The 21057-nt window shown below is 33.6% G+C and overlaps 1 protein-coding gene across 3 annotated transcripts in view; it reads left to right on the top strand.

The window, feature by feature from the left end:
• The window catches only part of LOC123543788 (extracellular tyrosine-protein kinase PKDCC-like), a 29363-nt gene extending 13665 nt beyond the window's left edge, over positions 1-15698 (top strand). For all 3 annotated transcript variants that reach the window (XM_045329864.2, XM_045329857.2, XM_045329870.2), the window contains exons 2-7: positions 683-1468; positions 3695-3817; positions 5759-5967; positions 6282-6529; positions 12330-12506; positions 12759-15698. In XM_045329864.2, the coding sequence (XP_045185799.2) occupies positions 851-1468; positions 3695-3817; positions 5759-5967; positions 6282-6529; positions 12330-12506; positions 12759-12844 (1461 nt within the window). In that variant the 5' untranslated portion in view covers positions 683-850 and the 3' untranslated portion in view covers positions 12845-15698. The remainder of the gene's footprint in view (positions 1-682; positions 1469-3694; positions 3818-5758; positions 5968-6281; positions 6530-12329; positions 12507-12758) is intronic.
• Positions 15699-21057: the final 5359 nt, after the last annotated feature.

Below are 21057 nucleotides of genomic sequence, written 5' to 3'. Positions count from 1 at the left end.
GATCCATGCTGGTCGCAAAGCCACTATGTTGATTTTCTCATGGCGCGGCTCATATAATGATCATATAAGCAGGTATTTTGGTGTAAAAAGTGTCTTTACAAACAAACAACATCGACATTCTTCATATGAGGAAGCCATCCAGCTGGCTTACGGAAGGTCGGTTGTTCTGCCCAGGAACCCGCTTGTGATGAAATAATGTACGGTGGGGCACCTGGGGTCTTCCACCACCAACAAAGTTGGAAAGTCGCCATGTGATCTATAATTCTGTCGGTGTGACGGTAAACCCAACACATAAATTATAGATTCAACATTATATGCAGCAATCAAAAATAAATGTATATACTCGTAATATGAAATTTAAAGAAATTTATCCTCAACTGTAACAATTGAATTTTTGAGGATAAAGTACATAAAATTACATTAACTAAAATAATGCAAGTCTCCGTATATTTAGCCTCACGAATAGGACATATTTAAATATAGGTTTTAACGTTTCGAAAAACAATAACACATAATTCTAGCTGGCATAAATATATATTGCGTTTCTATTTTTGACTGTCTAGTTTGGTACTCAAGGATATGTTTTAAGAGCCTTTTCTTGCAAGAAACTTAAAAAAAGTAGTTTGCTGTGTCAAGTTAATGCAGTTCGGTAATTTCTGTAATGTTGTATTGTTTATTTCAGGTTAAATACACAAAATGCACCTGCAGATATTTACGTTATTGTGCATGAAGGCATGCAGTTTGCAGTAAAATTAACTTATAGCCGGCGGAATATATCGAACTTGGGAAGTCAAATATATAGCCTGAGAATACGTCAAATCATAGGATGTGGAAAGAACAATAATTTAACATGTTTTGCAAGTTTAGGAGACGGTATAGAAACATCATCTGGAGAGGCAGGTTGTATTATAGCAGTTTTGTGATATTGTGTTTTCTTTTCATGAATATTATGACATTTCAACGGAACTTCACCGAATTGGAAGGAGAAAATAATGTGGACCCCGGGGGCACATCATCGGAGTATAATTTAGGAAATATTGATTTAAGATACAACGTCTTTCACGAAAGAAAGTTGAATTCTCGGGAAAGTCAGCGGTATTTGTTACAAAATAAATTATGGAAACTATTGGATATAATGGAAAGCAGTTTAGAGAACTCGATCTCTTATGGTGCTCCGGAAAAGGAAGTTTTATTCGAGAGATATTTTCCTGACCATCTGATGTACTGTGATGATATTGCAAATATAACTGACAGGACTTATATCGCATCTGGCTGGACGAAAGCCGTTTTCAAGGGAACGTATAAGGGGTCACCTGTCGCCTTAAAGACAGTTGATGTCAAAGGTCAAGATGTTACTACCTGCATGGTTTCTGGAAAGTCGCAAACGGCGTGCTATGTGAAAGCTGCCAAAAAGATTGTCAAAGAGATTGTGCTACTGCAGACTTTAGCTGGGGAAAATGTTTTGAAGGTAAATATTTAAAACAATGACGAAGCACTAATCTAACCAATAAAATATCAAAGACAGTCTAAAATAATATATTTGTAAAAATTGTAAATTCAAAAGGAAAACGGTAAGTTATTTACATTATTTCTGTCATTTAGACAATAGCCATCTTTTTCTAAAATATTTCATATTCAGATAGTTACGTCAAATGAAGAAAATCATTACTTTACTTAATATATAAATTAATCATGTATTTAGTGCTATTTTCTTAAATAATTGTCTTGCAGTAACAGTCGACCGTTAAGAAAACTTCCAGTTCTTTTAGCGGTTGTGTATTATAAACACTCACTGTACATGTATATTACATATTATAAACTCCTGTGTTTACATAAATTAAATAGAATAATTGTTCAGGTTTTTAATGTAATATACCTTAAAAAGTGTCAAACGTGCCTTAAATGCCTGTCAGATAACTTCTACAGTCTATAAAACCTTTTTCCTCTATATTTTATATCGATTTGAACACCGTTGTAGCGGTAAGACCGAACCAAACTGCTAAATGCACACTCATGCGAAAATGTTCTTTGCTAAATACTGTATTAATCTGTCAACACCTTTATTGCTGCATGATAGACAGAAAGTGCACATTGTAACGTTTGTTAAAACTACTTTCATGCTTCTTTATTATATACATACTTCGGTTTACCGTGACCGATGCAGAAAAACAACAGTTCTAGACTAAACAGTACATTTTTTACTTCTTGCAGCCGTTAATAACCCCATCAATTTGTTATAAAGTACTTTTTTTCTTAGTACATAAAACAGAAACTGCGTTTTTCTTTAAAAACAAAATTATTCATTTAAATGTCCAGAATTATCCTAACTTAAATAATACACAAAAAGCAAGCATAATTTTAAACCAACTGGAAACGCCAAATGAGCCATAATCTTACTTGCTAAGTCTTTTTCGCAGTGTGACAGCTGAAAAACAAAGGCGTGAACTACGATCGTTGCATGGTGTGTTAATTGCTTACAATTTCTCATGTCATTTTAGTACTATTTCTTATTTCATATATTCTAAGAATGTCGACTTTGGTATGTTTTAAGAATAAGACCATAAGTATCGACACGTTGGACAGGCTGTGGCATTCCACAGACCTTATCTAAACTTTTGTTTCCGGTAATAATAGTTTATGTATCGTCTTAGAAAAGATCGTAATTATAATCCAGCCCCTTTATAAAATGAAAACCGTTTAAGTTTTGCAAATACATAAAATTACTCAAAATTTCTAAAACTAGCCCGATTATATTAAGCTTACTTCGAGAGATGTTCAGCTTTTAATTGAAAACATTAAAGAGGCATATACAACAATTTCGAAATGTGTGAATTGCATTGCTTCCTTCATTAGAATATTCTAACGTTTTATGTGGTACTCGCGAAAATAGGTGACAAAAAGACAGCATGGTGCTCATTCTTTTGTAGACTGATTCTTAATACAGAACTTCTAAAAAAGTGGTATATAAACTTATATATAACATTTCTTAAATGTTATTTCTATCTGATTCGCTTCTGTCTCCTTGTACTAATCCATCAAGGTAGGAGGTTTCTTTGGAATCTTATAAATATATCATTTATCTTAATTCAGAAAGCAAAATTACGCACATTTGCAAGGTTCCTCAGCTCAACACTCTACCACTGTTGTCTAATGAAGGACAACTTCCTGGAGGTTGTATAAGAAAATATGCTAAAAATCTTGTTAATTTTGATGAAGCCATGTTCTTTTACCTGGGACCTAAATGCTCAATTTTGATGAAGCCATGTTCTTTTACCTGGAACCTAAATGCATGGCGATTGTGCTAAGTAAGAAAATATGTCGGTGATTGAGAGAAAACGAAGATCGTTAGTCTTGTTTTAAGGCGATGTTTAAACAAATGCACTAAATCAAACTTTATTTATTTATTGTATAAAAAGGTTTTGAAATTTGCTGTCTCAGATTCTGCGTTGCACAATGATTTACTGTTGTAACTTGTAACAGATATCGAATCAAACATTTGTGACAATGGAAAACAGATCAGTGACTACATTTGTGTTTTTGTATTGTACTCAAATAGAACATGAACACCTCTGGAAGCCATAGTATTAAAATTTTCTTGAAATTGCATTATATTTGTATTGCTGTAAGAACAACTTGTTTCCAAACTCTTCAGTCACATAGATGTCAATTGTTTTTTTTCTGTACATTTGCATAGGTGCTTGGCTTCTGTCTTCCACGCAATGTAGACAACAATGTGCGGGTTGCTATGGTTACGGAATTAGGAGAAGCCGTAGATTTAATAAAACTGCTGCAAATGTCATGGGAAGACAGGCTTAGAGTAAGTATAATTAGGCACTGTCTGTTTAGAATTGCTTGTTATTTGTGGAATAAGCAAGAATTTCCAAGAAATTTACGCTATTGAGAAACAGTAACAAATTTAATGTGAATACAAAGAAAATGGCAGTGTATATGTGCATGTGATATCGTGTTGACATGTTTCAGCATTATCAATGTTGGTATATTTGCAGGGAACAACTTCACTGAAAACTTGTAGGATATCAATGATGATTCGATGTTCTTTCCTATGTTTGTTTAAAGGTTCGGCGATGAGAGTTATAGGCGTGCATATATGTTTCATTACTCACATCACCTTTTTGACAGTACCTTTAAAATAAGTTTTTATTGGAACTGGGGCGTTTCAAATCAACATTTGTTGTCTTTCCGTGTTAGCGAAGAGTACCCATTTTATAATGTACTTCCTGAAGTCAAAATAAAAGCACGTTTAAAGCTAACAATAAATCAGGACCCAAGAAACAAGCAAAAAGAAATATAAATAAGCCATATTCCAATTGAAGGCAGAATGAATACATTTATTCAGTAAATTCTTCGTTGTCTGTATCAGAACAAAGAAAGGATCCCCAAAGGAAAAATCAAGTTCAGAGAAGCCGCACAAACATCACATCAAATGACAATGTATGTACATAATTACACAGATGCTTGCAAACATATTACAATTAATAAAGGATATTTGGAATAATAAAAACGCAGATGTAGCATATATGAAGACGGAAAACAACAGGCCTTGTTTTCATTTTCAAACACAGTTACTACATTTTGTTAACGTCAATGCACATAAAATCTGACATCAGATAGGCGTCTCTAAGCCGGTTTAAATAAAAAACACACGATAAAATAGTAACACAATAGACGAGACTTACCATGGAACGATCCGATGCAAAGTGTATATATTTGATGAAGATCAGTGGTTAACAGACAGCATATCAAACATATTTTACCAATCATTACCGATGTTTTCTGTTATGTCTAACGGAATGGAATCGGTGCAAATATACATATATCACTGATAAAAAGATCAGACATGCTAATATTTTAGAATTCCTTAGATAAATTGTTTTCTCTCAGTATGATAACTGCAATTTATTGTAAAGCAAGTGATGGCGAGAAATCTTTATGTGCTTGCCTTTGTTTAGTCTAATGGTAAGTGTAAAAGATTGTTTGAAGGAAGACATTGTGATATATTTTAAATTTCAGCTAAAATAATTTTATATATGGCCAGAAATCACTCTGATTTATAAAAAGCTTAATTGATTTATAAAAATCTTAATGTCCGTCTAAGAGATTACTTCGCTTTAAATACACACTAGTTACTACAGAAAGAACACGTCACGGAAAATCGTCATGCCGGTACAGTCCTTGAATCCGTTATGATTTTTAAAAGATCTTGTCCTGTTGCATTTATAGGCTATTAGAAAGCCTTCATCGCCAGATTTACAAAATATTAGGTAGCACACAATCTTGTAGGGAATTCACTGAAGATTTGCCTTACATATTAATTGTGAAACACTGATAATTAAATGAAACCAGAGGCGGCAAAAAAAAAAAAAAATGAAACTTGAACACTGTTTACTGAGAAAGGGTATTTTTATATCAACATTTTTACATTACAGAAAACACATCATTCTTTCATTGTCTTAGAACTACCTTTCATCAGTCGAGAGTCAGACAAAAACGAGTACTGCTTCCGGTTCTATTTTGTACCATTATCTCCATACAAAAAGTTGAAAAATGTCTTAGTGAGGCGAATTTTCCTACATTGTATATGGTATGTCGACTGTTTGAACGACATATTCCAAGCATGTATTGAACTCCTAAATTTTTTGATCGATAAATTTGAGAGGAATCTTTTCACATGCCTTTTATATAATATTTCCTGTATTATAAACAGAAATATTAGGAGGTACAATTATTTTGACTACAGGTATGTTTGGATATAACTAGGATTGTAAACTTCTTGAGCCAGACACCGTACGGTTCCATGTCTATGAATGACTTCCGGCGCCAGCAGTTTGTCCTAGTTGACGGCAGCTTGAAGCTTTCCGACGTTGATGACACAGGGTTCGAGAATCCTACATGTCGGACGTCAGACGACTGTGATGTAATCTTTTCTAGTGCTAATTTCTCTAAGAGGTATGCGTAATATTATATCTTTTATTGTACTTGATTGAATTGCTAATTCATCTTCAGCCTTAATCATTCAGGGACAACACTCGAATTTGCATCTGTATTAGCATTAACCAAACGTGACCAGTACCAGTCGTTTCATACAGGTAAGGTCAAGCACTTTAGGTTTTTATTTATCAAATATGTTTAAGCAAATCTGATTTGTCTGTTCAAAATAAATTATGAACATAAGATATCTAATGCATGTTATGTAAATTGACACATGAAATCTAAACAAAAATGTAGAACGAAATACAAAACTGTTTTAATTGTGATTTCAGGACAAATTGTGTTCAAGGAAGATGTGTCAAATACAATGAAATGAAGAACTTGTTCAATGCCGGTCGCCATTTTGTGATATTCCTCCTTCCTCATGGTGCCCCTGTAAGGCTTCAGCCAATTATAGACGGCATTGTGGAAGGATACACCAATCTCACCATGTCGTCAGAAGAGCTACTGAAACAAATGAATAAGCTTGTGGCATTGTATCAGTCAGGGTGGTACCTAAACAGAACAAATTCCAACTCCAGTAAGTCTAAAACAAACTTACTTGTCATCCACACTGTAATTACATATTAGACCCATTCAATGGAACAATAAGTTTCCTGAACAGTTGAGTGCAGGCTATTAAATAGTTTACTTTTGTTATGATTTACCTGACAGAGGTGTTGTAGACTTTCCTATAAATGCTTATTGGAAGATACTTACTGATTTTTTAATAAACACAAATTTTTGCATATTGAATGGAAGGAAAAGTGTTAGAAATGATTTTACATTTATTGGGCCTCAAGGTTGCTCAGTTGTAGACTATTGTTTTATGCCGTATGAGCTTCTTAATAAGTTTAATAATTTTGAAGTTGTCAGAACATTAGATTTAGTGAAGTCAAGCCAATGCTTTAATAACACTGATGGTGGCAGACCTGATCATTCAATGTTAAAGTGGAGTTTGCATTTAGATATTATCTCTAAAGATGTAAATGTTAAAGTTGTAGAGCTTTCATGTACAAAAACAATTTTTGACACAAAGAATATCTCTTCAGATTTCTTTTGTAATGATATTTTAGTTAATAATTTAAATCAGGCTGTAATTGAGTTAGAAAATAATGCTAGTAATCAGCTCATGCTTGACAAGAATTATGAAAAAATTACTAACTGCATTCATTCAGAAATAAAGCAGAAATTACAGGTAAAGCGTATCAAATGTACTACATCTAGAAGTACAAGTAAGAAATTTCGAAGGGGTAAACCGTGGTGGACAGATGATTTAACTGTACTATGGAATGAAATGAGTAAGGCAGAAAAATGTTGGTTGAAATGTCACAATGCTCAAAAGAACAATTTTAAACAAATACAAAAGTTAAAAAGTGTGCAAGAGGAAATAGAAAAGTTAGCAGACTCAAAATGTAATAACTTTTGGGAAAAGATAGGAAATATAGGTTTAGGAAATGAGAGACGTAAAAACATTCCTTTTGAAACTGTTTCCTCAGACGGTTCAATGAACAGAAATCCTGAAGTTCTTTTGTCAAAATGGCGAAATGAGTTTTTAACCTGCTCAATCCACTTAGCACAGCAAGTCAAGACATGCTAGATGAACACATACCTCTAAATAATACTCAGTCCATTAGTAACGGGATTCCACTCTTTGATGATATTATCACTAGTGACGAGGTTGCTTATGTTTTAAAAAAGCAAAGTTAGGAAAAGCCTCAGGTTTTAATTATATTGCAGTGGATTCTTTAAAAAATAATCTTGCGTTAACAACTTTACTTGATATTTTTAACCATTGTTTTTCTACTGGTATGGTACCATCCGCATGGTCTAAAGGGATCATTACTCCTATTCCAAAGAATTCAACTGCAGACCCTCGTGATCCCTTGTCATATAGAGGAATCACTTTAGCTCCAGTTATGTACAAATTATATGCGAGTGTTTTAAATGAAAGAATATATAGCTGGTGTGATAGTAATAGTGTTATATATGATGAACAAAATGGCTTCATGAAAGGAAGAAGTACAATAGACCATGTTACTTCGATTACTAATATTATAGAAACAAGAAAACAGAAAAAGCAGTCAACATTTGCTGCCTTCATTGATTTTAAAAAGGCTTATGATTTTATTGATCGAGGTAAACTTTGGGATAAATTGTTCGCAACTGGTCTTCATGGTAAATTAATGCATGCAATTATTTCATTATACAAAAATGTAAAATGTTGTGTGAGATTAAATGGCTTTGATACGTCTTGGTTTGATATTAAATGTGGATTGAAAGAAGGTTGCCCTTTGTCCCCCATTCTTTCTAATTTGTATATAAACGTTCTGGTAAATGCACTTAGAGAATTAAATGTTGGCATTAAAATAAATGATGATATTGTATGTATACTGTTATATGTGGATGACGTGGTTCTTTTAGCCGAATCTGCAGACGATCTACAAGAATTGCGTGATACATTAAATATTTGGTGTAACACAAATAGGATGTCGGTTAATTGTGAAAAGTCAAATATAATACATTTTAGAACGAAGAGTACACAATTAGTAAATTTTGATTTTAAGTTTGGTAACATTAGCTTAACCCTTGTGCATAGTTATAAATACATTGGAGTTATATTGAATGAATTTTTAGACTATAGCGAAATGGCAAAAATCTGTTGCATTATCTGCTGGACGAGCACTTGGTCTTTTTATTGCAAAGAGTAAAGCAGTAGGTGGATTCCAATACTCAACTTTAAATTTACAAAATTATATGATACCACGGTTTGGCCTGTTTTACGTTATGGAGCATCAATTTGGGGTGACCACTCATTTACATGTATAAATGCCATTCAAAACCGTGCCATGTGTTACTTCTTAGGTGTTGGAAAATATACACCTTATGTTGCAATAAGTGGGGAGATGGGTTGGAAACAAATGACAGTTTGACTGAAGGGTTCAGTTACAAGAAAATTTTGTAGAATGGTAAAAATGGTTGACAGCAGGGTTAATAAAAGGATATTTGCATGGGTAGGACAGAGTGCTTCAGCCAGATGCAAAAACAGCTTTTTTAGAGTAATCAATATGCTGAACGATATAGATTGTCCAAGCTTTGAAATGTTTGATTTATTGTCAACCAAATATATAGTAGATTTTGTTGAAGCGAAATTATTATCATTAGAACAAGACAAATGGAAAATGCTACTAGATAGGGATATTTCTTCTATAGGTCATGGTCGAAACAAACTTCGAACATACAGATTGTTCAAAGATAACCATTCTGTTGAAGATTATGTAAAATGTAATTTACCTTTTCACCATAGAAGTTCATTTGCGAAATTTAGATGTGGTGTAGTACCAGTAAGGCTTGAAACTGGTAGATATGAGAATATTGATATTAATGGCAGAACTTGTTTTGTGTGTGTGGATGATGAAATTAATGTTATTTGAAATGCCCTCTGTATACTAATACACGAGAAGAGCTTCTTTTTTTTTTATAGAATCAATGAAATAAACAATAATTTTGATACATTGTCTGATCAGGATAAGTTATAAAAATATTGTTAAAAGCCAAAACCTGCTTCCAAATTTTATATCATAGACGCTTATTACTCTATTATAAGTAACTGTAACTTTTGAATGTGAGAAAACAACTGTCAAATTTTGCTTGGATTAAAAGGAGAAAGGAAAAAAGAAGGAAGGGAGTGGTGGTGGTGGTGGGGAGTGGGGGGGGGGGGGGGGGGAAGAGGAAAATTAGATTAAGGTGAGTGAGATACAAGAATGACTTTGTCTGGAGCATTTCTTCTTCATGCATAGAGGGATTTTGATGTAACTTGGCACAATTATTCACCATCATGAGATGGAGTGTCATGCGCAAGAACCTAGAATTACTTCCTTTTGTTGTTACTATAAATAGCTTATACTGTAACTTTTTTATTACTGGTCGTAGGGAAAAATCAAGACCACTTTTCTATAGTAAAACATACATGTTACATCCAATTTTGAGGTGTATTTTGACCTGTCTCTACTGGTAAGGATTTTTGTGCATTGACTTCAAACTTTTTTTTTTTTTTACTTTCCTTTTTTGTTACTACAAATAACTTATATTGTAACTTTTTGCAATCTTTTTTTTATTTGGCATAAATGTTTGCCTCAATGAGACAGAGTGTCGTATGCAACTCCCAGTCCTTTTGACAGCTGACGGGCTCGACATGTTGCCCGTGGGCATCTACTTTTGGTGGGGGGTGGGGGGGGGTTGTTTAACAAGTTTTATTTTAAGTCAGTCAATATGTTGTGAATGTGAACGTGACATTAGACATTAACTGTACTTTTAATTTCGGGTTAATAGAATCTAGTGCAGATAATGTATTTTGTAGTAGATAAAATTATTTTTATTCTTTTATAAATACAGATTTAAGTTTCATTAAAATGTAATTATAAATGTGATTTGAGATAACTAACACAGTCTCTTGTAATTCTAATTTTAGAATGGCTTTGTTAGCTCACCTGAGCAATGCTCAGGTGAGTTTTTCTGATCGTTCGATGTCCAGCGTCCGTCGTCTGTCGTCTGTCTGTCGTCCGTCGTCTGTCAATATTTAGCTTTAGAGGCTGTATTTTTCAACTGATCTTCATGAAGTTTGGTCAGAATGATTACCTTGATGAAATCTAGGCCGAGTTCGAAAATGGGTCATATGGGGTCAAAAATAGGTCAAATCAAAGAAAAACATTGTGTATGCGATATAGGCTGTATTTTTCAATTGATCTTCATAAATTTTGGTCAGAATGATAACTTTGATAAAATCTAGGCTGAGTTTGAAAATAGATCATCTAGGGTCAAAAGCTAGGTCACTAGGTCAAATCAAAGAAAAACCATGTGTATGCGATAGAGGCTGTATTTTTCAACTGATCTTCATGAAATTTAATCAGAATGATTACCTTGATAAAATTTAGGGCGATTTCGAAAATGGGTCATCTGGGGACAAATACTAGGTCACTAGGTCAAATCAAAGAAAAACCTTCTGTATGCAATTGAGGCTGTATTTTTCAATTGATCTTCATGAAATTTGGTCAGAATGATTGCCTTGATAAAATCTAGGCCAGTTATGAATATGGGTCATCTGGGGTCAAAAACTAGAACACTAGGTCAAATCAAAGAAAAACCTTGTGTATGCAATAGGGGCTGCATTTTACACCGGATCTTCATGACATTTGATCAAAATGTTTGTCTGGATGAAATCTAGATCGAACTTGAATATGGGTCATCTAGGATCAAAAACAAGGTCACCCGGTCAAATTAAAGAAAAACATTGTGTACGCAATAGGGGCTGCATTTTACACTGGATATACATAAACTTTAGTCAGAATGATTGCCTTAATGAAATCCAGGTCAAGTTAGAATATGGGTCATCTGTGATTAAAAACTAGGTCACTAGGTCAAATAAAAAAAACCCTTGTGTATACGATAGAGACTGTATTTTTCAATTGATCTTCATGAAATTTGGTCAGAATGATAGCCTTGATTAAATTAAGGTCAATTTTAAATACGGGTCATCTGGGATCAAAACCAAGGTCGCTAGGACAAATCAAAGAAAAAGGTTTTGTATGCGATAGAGGCTGTATTTTTCAATTGAGGTTCATGAAATTTAGTCAGAATGATTGCCTTGATCAAATCTAGGTCAAGTTCGAATGCAGGTTACCTTGGTTTAAAAACTAGGTCCCTATGTCAAATTGAAGAAAATACTTGTTTACACTTCAAGAGACCACATTTTTGGTCCAATCTTAATGAAAATTGATCAGAATATTTGTTTCCATGAAATCACTATGTCAAACATGTTTACACTGTTATGGTGTATTTAGGTGAGCAACTTAGGGCCATCTTGGCCCTCTTGTATTAATTTTAGTATAGTCTTTTTATGATTTTATAATTGTATACAAAGATGAGTCTATAATAAACTATGAGTTGAGTTGAGTTGAGTTGAATTGAGATATATGTTATCAAGACACCCGAACCATAGCCAAGTTCGTAGAAAAAGTACACGACAGTAAAGTAAATACTGGCCGTTCGTTGTATGTTTAGTATTTCAGTAGTCACCAGTGTTAGTTAGTCAGTTTGGGTATTAAATTAAAGGGGTATTGTATGTATTCCAAATGATAACTTAGATGAGACTTTTGTTATAAAGCAATTTTGTGATGATCTTAATGAACACAGAATTCCGTTCAGTGAGTGTCATACTCCGCCCCTTTTTTGTCTAGAATAGTACATGTAAATCGAGTTAAATTGATGCTCCATACTGACGGTATAGATGTAGTATGATCATTTCTTTCAGAAAAATCAGTTTGTAGAATCCTTCATTTTAGGTTACAAAAAGATAGAACAGTCGGACTTACCAGGGCAGTACGATTATCGCTGCCGACTGTCTGTCTCCATGGCAACCTGCACAGTGTCCGTCTTTGATCTGCTGGAGGCTGAAGAGGTTTGTAATAACGACGAGGAGTGCCAGGGCTTTGTTGTGACACAACAGAAAACGTGGACAGGTATGAGCAACAAATAATATATTAATACATTTTATACAGTTAATGAAGATAAAGTTTGTATTCTGTACAACCATGAATTTTAGTCGGAACCGAAATAAACATTTTAATTGAAATATTATTTAGACCAGTTTTCATTTATGATTGTTTAATGGTAGATGCATTTCTTAAAAATACAGTTTCAATTTGCAACATTAACTGTACCAGTATAAAACTAGATTCTAAATTACTAAACTATGTTGTGTTTCGCTCCAGGTCGACAGTTGATACATTTAAAAAATGACATAGGTGCGCCAACCTTCCATCAAAATACAACATTATACATCAAGCCAAATGGATGATCAAATGATTAAAAATCCACAACGGACATTAATTACAAGGAGACAGATGATCAGTAGTGCACAGTTTGTGATGTCCTGCAGACGGCGTGTCCAACCTGTCCAGGACAGATTTTCCGAGAATCATAATGACTTGAAGTAGAGAATAACTAACAACGCCGATAAGAAATTTACCAATGCAAAATTCTTTTCTAAAGAAAAAGCGAACTCTAGTAATTGTGCTAATTTCATTTTGCTTTAACAATGGCATTTAAAAACATGCGTTTACATAAAAAAGGTTCTGCGCGAGTTGCATATGCAAATTTTTTTTATTTTAGATTGTTTAAATAATCCAAGACCACCGTACTCTTCAAGGATATGTTTCAATTGGACTTGCATGTTATCCTGGTTACTTACTTTAATCCTAAAATTTAGAATGAGTTGTAATGGAATGTGCATAGCTACATGTATGCTATGTTTTATTGTAGCCTGTAGTTTGTACATGGTTAAAATAGATGATTGAATTTAAGATCAAAGTTATATGTTTATCAGTCGCACGGATTTGTGCTTGAAACGAAGGATACATGAAAAATACAGGTGCATTTCAGTAATCATGTACATACCCATGAATTGCAAAAGTCTTTGTCAACCTTTTGATCACTTCTCACCTAATTTTAAATAAAAATCATGAAATTTCTTAACTGTTGAAGAGCTCAAAGTGATAATGTTATGTCTACACAAAATTTTCGGGTTATCTAGTGGATTTTACAAAAAAATATCCATAAAAAATCATAAACTAACTTCATCTTTCTACATCCATCTGGCACCAGATATATCCTTTGATGGACAATCGCCGTATATGTTAGAGGTCATGACTGATTCTTCTCCGGAAACATCACATGAATCATTCTGCTACAAAAAACTGCAAAGAGCTAGGATTAATTAGCTAAACATGCCTGTATGTAAAGGATTTTTACCATATATATATCTTTCGGTTCTGCATGGGATGGTGCTGCTTTCTCTGTCCCTCAGGACAAATCGCTATGTGTCTGTACTAGTAGAAGATACATGTGGCTCCCAGAGTGGCTGCCTTTGTACGTAAAGCAACTTTAAGAGTGTTGTATATATGAGACACGCCATGAGAAAACCAACATAGTGGGTTTGCGACCAGCATGGATCCAGACCAGCCTGCGCATCCGCGCAGTCTGGTCAGGATCGATGCTGTTCGCTAACAGTTTCTCCAATCCCAATAGGCATTAAAAGCGCACAGCATGGATCCTGACCAGTCTGCGCGGATGCGCAGGCTGGTCTGGATCCATGCTGGTCGCAAACCCACTACGTTGGTTTTCTCATGGCGCGGCTCATATGTCGGGTATTATACAATTAGAACTTAAAACATTAACATACATTTCATGGGTCGTAATTTTTACCAGTTACCTACACATCTTGAAAATCAGTTTCGACAAATAACAATATATGACGCATTGTTAACATATTTATATGTAAAGTAATTAACCTCTGAAAAATTCTAATATTTGCATATTTCTCTGACTGTTAATAACCAGCAAATATCAAAAATGATGTACTTTTAGAACCACATATTTTACCTTCGATTACAATGAGCCAGCCAAAGATACATGTATATCTTCAATTAAGTCTTAAGTATGAACTGCAAGTTTTGGACAAGTTCTTTTGTGTTGTGTAGAAATGCTGTGATGAATATCTTATTTTTTAAATATTTTATGCAATTCTGATATGAACGGTAATTGAGATAAATGATCCATTGTAAATGCTATGCTGGAATATTACTTTGGCAGTACTTGTTTATGTCATTTTAGGCACTAATACATTATTTTTAAGTGTTTTCTCGTTTTGGAGTGAACGTTCAATAAATATTTTATATAGATGCATCAGGAGAGTAACAACCGTTTTTGCAATATGCGTAAGTGTGAAATCATTTAATTTCGTGGATTTAAAGTTTCGTGGTTTTGTCAAAAAAGGGACGTGAATTCGTGGATTTCAACTTTTGAAGATAAAATGAATGGAAATTTAATGTGTTCGTTGGGATTTAATTTCGTGGACTAACACAACCACACAATCTACGAAAATAAGCCCCCACCAATTATGAATGATTTTACTGTGTATAGGCCTACAAAACATGTACCTGTGTGCTTCTTATTGAAAAATATGGTGTATTACTACGTGTCTTAAAGTAAACTAACATTAGATATAGTTACCAACACCTATTACTCTGAGTATCTTTGTCATTTAATGATAAAGATGATGTCAACCATTTCAGCATTTTATGGATACATCTCTGCTGTGATATATGCCACATTTACGTTTTATTTTGTAACTTTTCCCTCTTCTGTGTTATGTTATTGTTGAGTGTTTGAGGGAGTAAATTATTCTTTACGTGCAAAAATAGTACTGATTGAATATAATTGTTTGAGCTGGACACCTCATAAAAAGGTCCAAGATCCAAAACATGTTTTGCCTAACATGTTATATATCACTATAGTATTGAAAATGTTGTTGCATTGTTCGTTATACATGTCTGAGTAAATGATGTAAGTATTAATGATACATAAAAGTTACAGCTTAAAGTGCCAAAAAAGGTATTTTAGGAAACGTATCAATTTTTAATGCTATACACTAAATTGCACTCAGTAAAGAAAGTGCAAAGTTTATTGTAGAACATTAACAGTTATCAGTATTGTGTTAGATATGATTATTTAAGCATTTGATCATTACGTTTAACATACCTATACATTTAAATGTTTGATGTTAACAAATGAATACTTAAGAATAACTGATATCGAGAAATTTATTATGTGAAAAAGACAAGATTATTTCAATAAAATTGATTTAAACCACACTATTGTATATGTTTCTTATCATTTTATGGAATTTATACTGACTGTACTTGTCTGAAATTTACAAATATTTAACGAGTTGGAGAATTTTATATAATTTGACTGAAAACGTTTCTTTTGATAAAACTTATTAAAACAATTATCATTAATGTGCTATATTGTAAGAAAGAAAACTGTTATTTTCAAGTATGACACGCATCAGTACAGTATCTACCGATATCGCAATTTCTTCCCCATTTTTTTCGTCTGGAAATTAAAAGTATATCGAACACTCACGCGCAGTTTAAACGGCTATATTCAATAGTAAACCTGGTGATAGTTCGGACATGATCGAGAAACTTTCAAATGAGGTTTCTTTACGCTATTTCTATCTATATTTCAGTGGTTTGGAAAAAAAAACATAACCGATGCGCTGCCTCTCTTAAACAATTATGTTTCAAAACATTACTACACATTTCTGCACCGTCACGATGCTTCATTTGAGATTTGTACATTTTGTGCTTTGTCATTATCATATGATGTCAGGTCAGTAAAATGTATATTCATGGCATAACTACGAGTGCAAATGGTTCATGAACTTCATCGTTTCTACGCAAGTGTGAAAATTAAGAATAAAACGTTTAAATTTTATGTTTAAATAAGCTACATTAGTAACATACGAGTAGATACCAAAAAAAAAAAAAAAAAAAAAAAAAAAAAAACTCGTCGCCTGTATTCTGATATCTTCAAGATTCGTCTAATCTTACTCCTCTGTGGAAAAATAACATAGTACAAATTTACCTTACTTTATGCCGCTAATACAATATAGCGGTATTATCTGACCTATTAGAAATTATATTTACATTCTCCATATGTTTTGCGTTATTATCGTTAAATAGCCCTTTAACGCTTCCGTAGAATTATTATTACACTAGGCTGCACCTCGCAAATACGGAAATATCTTACATATAAGATACATACTAACCTTTTAGACAACAAAAAAGAGACTTTTGAACGATTTGACGTAGTTCCAAAAATATCCATATGCCCTTGCTCCATTACTGACCCGTGTGGGATGTGTGGTTTTTTCCGTGTGCAAATGGTTTTTCATAGATGAAAAGCTGACATGTCATGCTTAAGCCCAGGTATTTTCAATTCGCTCGAAAGAGATGAAAAATGTCTCCCCATGAGCAAAAAGAAAGAAGTTCACGTGCATATTTTAGACGGGGTCAAACCTGTGCGTGAACCCTGAATATAGACCTATACAAATGCAACTTTTGTTTTTAAGTTTAATCTCTGTACTCTCATTTTCTTTACTTCCATGAACAACTAGATGTCGTCTGACGCCATTTTCTGTGCGTATGCCTTGCCAGAATAAAAATGATATTGGATAAATAAAGTTCTTACTCATGCGTTTGCATTTCATGTCATGCCGACATCACGTTTTAGACATCTGTAAAGTTTCAAGCTTTAGTGTTGGAGAAAAGCCCAAGATGCCGCTTAGGGAATTTTACTTTCAGGCACGGGCGGCCATTTCTGGGTAGATTGAACAATCTTTCATTAGCCAAATGTGGATATGAACTAGCATTGCTGAGTAGGCAAGTGATTGGAAGTCAGACAATGTGAAATGGTTCATGACCAAAAGCAAATGCTAGAAAGATGCTTATGTATTTTGACACAGCTTATGTTTTACGATAATTCATTATAAATTAGTTACTTGGCCGCTGAATTATATAAAAAACTGGTAACTGTGGCATTGTTCATTAAAATATTACTTTTACAATTCCATGTTCTGTTTGCTGAAATGTTTATCAAACAATTGGCATAATATAGAAACACGTGTGATAAGTTTCAAAGTGTCTTTAAAATAGCATGAACACATTCCACATTCATTGCACACGCATATAGCTAAAATTTATTGTATAAAGATTTCCTGACCTTCAGAGATTTGCTGAACATGTGACAATAAAAGAAAGTACTCAAGTATCAATATTGCAGCAGGTTTGATCAGACTTACAGTTGTATCTTTTAAGCCTGCGATCATACAGGTTCTAGAAAGGTATGTCCGTTTCAGGAATAGCGGCCGTAGATATGATTTGCTGTTCTCTGGTAATTCAGATTTTGCAAAATTTCGCACATTTGTTAAAATCTCATCTTTCCTTTAATCAGTAGATTTTTTTATGTTAAAATAAAAAAAATATCAGTATCAAAGCTGACACTATATCGACTACGCGAATGTTAAGAAGATCTATAAAAATTTACATTTTTACATACTCTCTCTTGACTATACAAGGTTACATCTTAATCAGCGAGGTCCTTTTATTCTCATCTTACAAGGCGCCATAACTGATATCAGAATTTTTTTGAGTTTCACTCAGTAGAAATAAAACATGCCTAATAGAAAAATATCTGTTTTGACAAATAAAGTAGAATACTAATTTAAATGAAAACAACATATTTCAATCTCGCATTGTCATAAGTCGCAAGGAAAAACATTTATCGCTCATTTAACTATCAGCCTGGTTGGGTAACAATAATTAGAGCTGAAGTGTCCTGAAAACTATTTGAGGCAGAGACGGCATCATTTGAGCGGATGCACAGGCTGGTCTGGATCCATGCTGGTCGCAGACGCACTATGTTGGTTTTCTCATGGCGAGGCTCATTTAGTTCCCATATATGACTAAATTTGTAGCTGTTTTCGGATTTTGTTTCAGAATTGTACTGTTTTAGAAAGTATTGACTACATAACACAATTACCAGCATCTTCTCCAAAGCCTGCATCTGTGCCATACTTATTCTATAAAATAGACATTTTGGCAGCGGTTGTAATTTCAATCAGACTAGGATATGAATCAAGATTTTCTTTTTTGGCATTCTTCATTATTCATTATTGCTTCCTTTATAAAACAACCCTGGTTTGTATTTTTATTCTGTAAGTGGTACAGTTTGGCATGGTTCCCGTAGACGTAGACCATTGTATGTGTATATATTGGTTTTGGCAAGTATCATTTTCGGAAAGACAACTTGACAATAATATTTTCGATGTTATTTTACGGCATAAGACAAGATGACTATTACCTTTTAGTTACATTCTATGATAGACTTATTTTTAATAGTTTTCTTATCAATGCAACATTTCTGTCAGATTATTTTGAATATTTGTCATATTTAGGTTTTATTGCCGTATACAAAAAAAAAATGAAATGAAATGTTCAATAATATTAGCTGCAAAGTATAAAAAAACCTCAAAATTTTCACGACGCATATTTCCATAGAATAACATTTCTGAAGCCTTGGATACAACACTTAATGGATTTTTGCTTAAGTTGGAACCTTCCTAGCGAAACAATTTTATATCAACTTATTTTAAACTGCACTACACAGTGAAAGTGACTGGAAATTAGCTTTGTTATAAACAATATACCGTGCAAGAAACAAATAAATTCATAAGGATACATGCGCTGTCTGTTTCACAACTTGCAGCTATATTATCGGACGTTTTTCTCCTGAGAGTTAGATCTGGGCACATAACATACTGTTCAGATTATAGACAATCAATGGCCCGGCTTTATATTTATTCAATTTTCAGTGTTAAGCAATCATTGATAAGGAATTCCTTCGTTTTGCTGAAGGAAGCTTACTATGATTTCGTGAACGACTAAGAAACCTGACAGATATCAATATTAACATCACAAACATCACCACGAACCTCATCAATACAGCATAAATGATTTATATCAGTAGTTACATAATTACAATTAAGCATCATACATTTTGCCTTACGTAATTATTAATTACTGTATTGCTTTTATTTGTGTTCCTTTAATACATGTTTCTGGTAAAAAAAAAATAGAATTAATTTTTAAGTTGTGCGAAAGCAAAATCTCTTAATATTTGCTTTCTTTTCTCAGAAATATATTCACTACGTGTGGTGTATACGTTTTTTTGTTCGTCTTGTGTCTTGTTCATATTTTGACCCGTCCGTGTTCAATAGTGTAGTCTGGCTTACAACCTCAACTCATATCATAAAGATATTTGCCTGGCCGTAAAAAATGCATTTTCTAATTATATTTATTTACTTATTCATTTGGTACTGGTCTCAGCATTTAAAAATTCAGCACCACAGGCAGTTACTGAAGCATTTTATTTTATCTGATTTATTTTGTTATAAAACATATTTTAGCTTGACATGAATGGATATTTTTTTTCATTTTTACTACTTACTAATAACAAATAATTTAGCATCACGGGCAACTAATCAATCATTTTATTTCTACTATTTGGCCATAACACACCATAACACACTTAATACATCATATTGGTTTTATAATTGGGTCATAGCGCATCATTCAGCATCAAATGTACCTAAGATATCATATTATGTTTACTATTGTGTCATAGCACATCATTCAGCACCACATGTACCTAAGATATCATATTATGTTTACTATTGTGTCATAGCACATCATTCAGCATCAAATGTACCTAAGATATCATATTATGTTTACTATTGTGTCATAGCACATCATTCAGCATCAAATGTACCTAAGATATCATATTATGTTTACTATTGTGTCATAACACATCATTCAGCACCACATGTACCTAAGATATCATATTATGTTTACTATTGTGTCATAGCACATCATTCAGCATCACATGTACCTAAGATATCATATTATGTTTACTATTGTGCCATAGCACATCATTCAGAATCACATGTACCTAAGATATCATATTATGTTTACTATTGTGCCATAGCACATCATTCAGCATCACATGTACCTAAGATATCATATTATGTTTACTATTGTGTCATAGCACATCATTCAGCATCACAAGCACCTAATACATCATATTGTTTGTACTATTTGGTCATAGCACATTATTCAACATCACAGGCACCTAATACATCATATTGTTTGTACTATTGGGTCATAGCACATCATACAACATCACAGGCAGCTAATATATCACATTGTTTGTACTATTGGGTCATAGCACGCCATTCAGCATCACAGGCACCCAATACATCATATTGTTTGTACTATTGGGTCATAGCACGCCATTCAGCATCAAGGCAGCTAATATATCACATTGTTTGTACTATTGGGTCATAGCTCACCATTCAGTATCACAGGCACCCAATATATCACATTGTTTGTACTATTGGGTCAAAGCCCACCATTCAGCATCACAGGCACCCAATACACCACATTGTTTGTACTATTGGGTCATAGCACGCCATTCAGCATCACAGGCACCTAATACATCACATTGTTTGTACTACTGGATCTAAGCACGCCATTCAGCATCACAGGCACCTCATACATCACATTGTTTGTACTACTGGGTCATAGCACGCCATTCAGCATCACAGCA

The sequence above is a fragment of the Mercenaria mercenaria genome, chromosome 1 (assembly GCF_021730395.1).
Source record: "Mercenaria mercenaria strain notata chromosome 1, MADL_Memer_1, whole genome shotgun sequence".
NCBI classification, from domain to species: Eukaryota; Metazoa; Mollusca; class Bivalvia; order Venerida; family Veneridae; genus Mercenaria; species Mercenaria mercenaria.
This window is presented reverse-complemented; position numbering and strand designations above follow the sequence as displayed.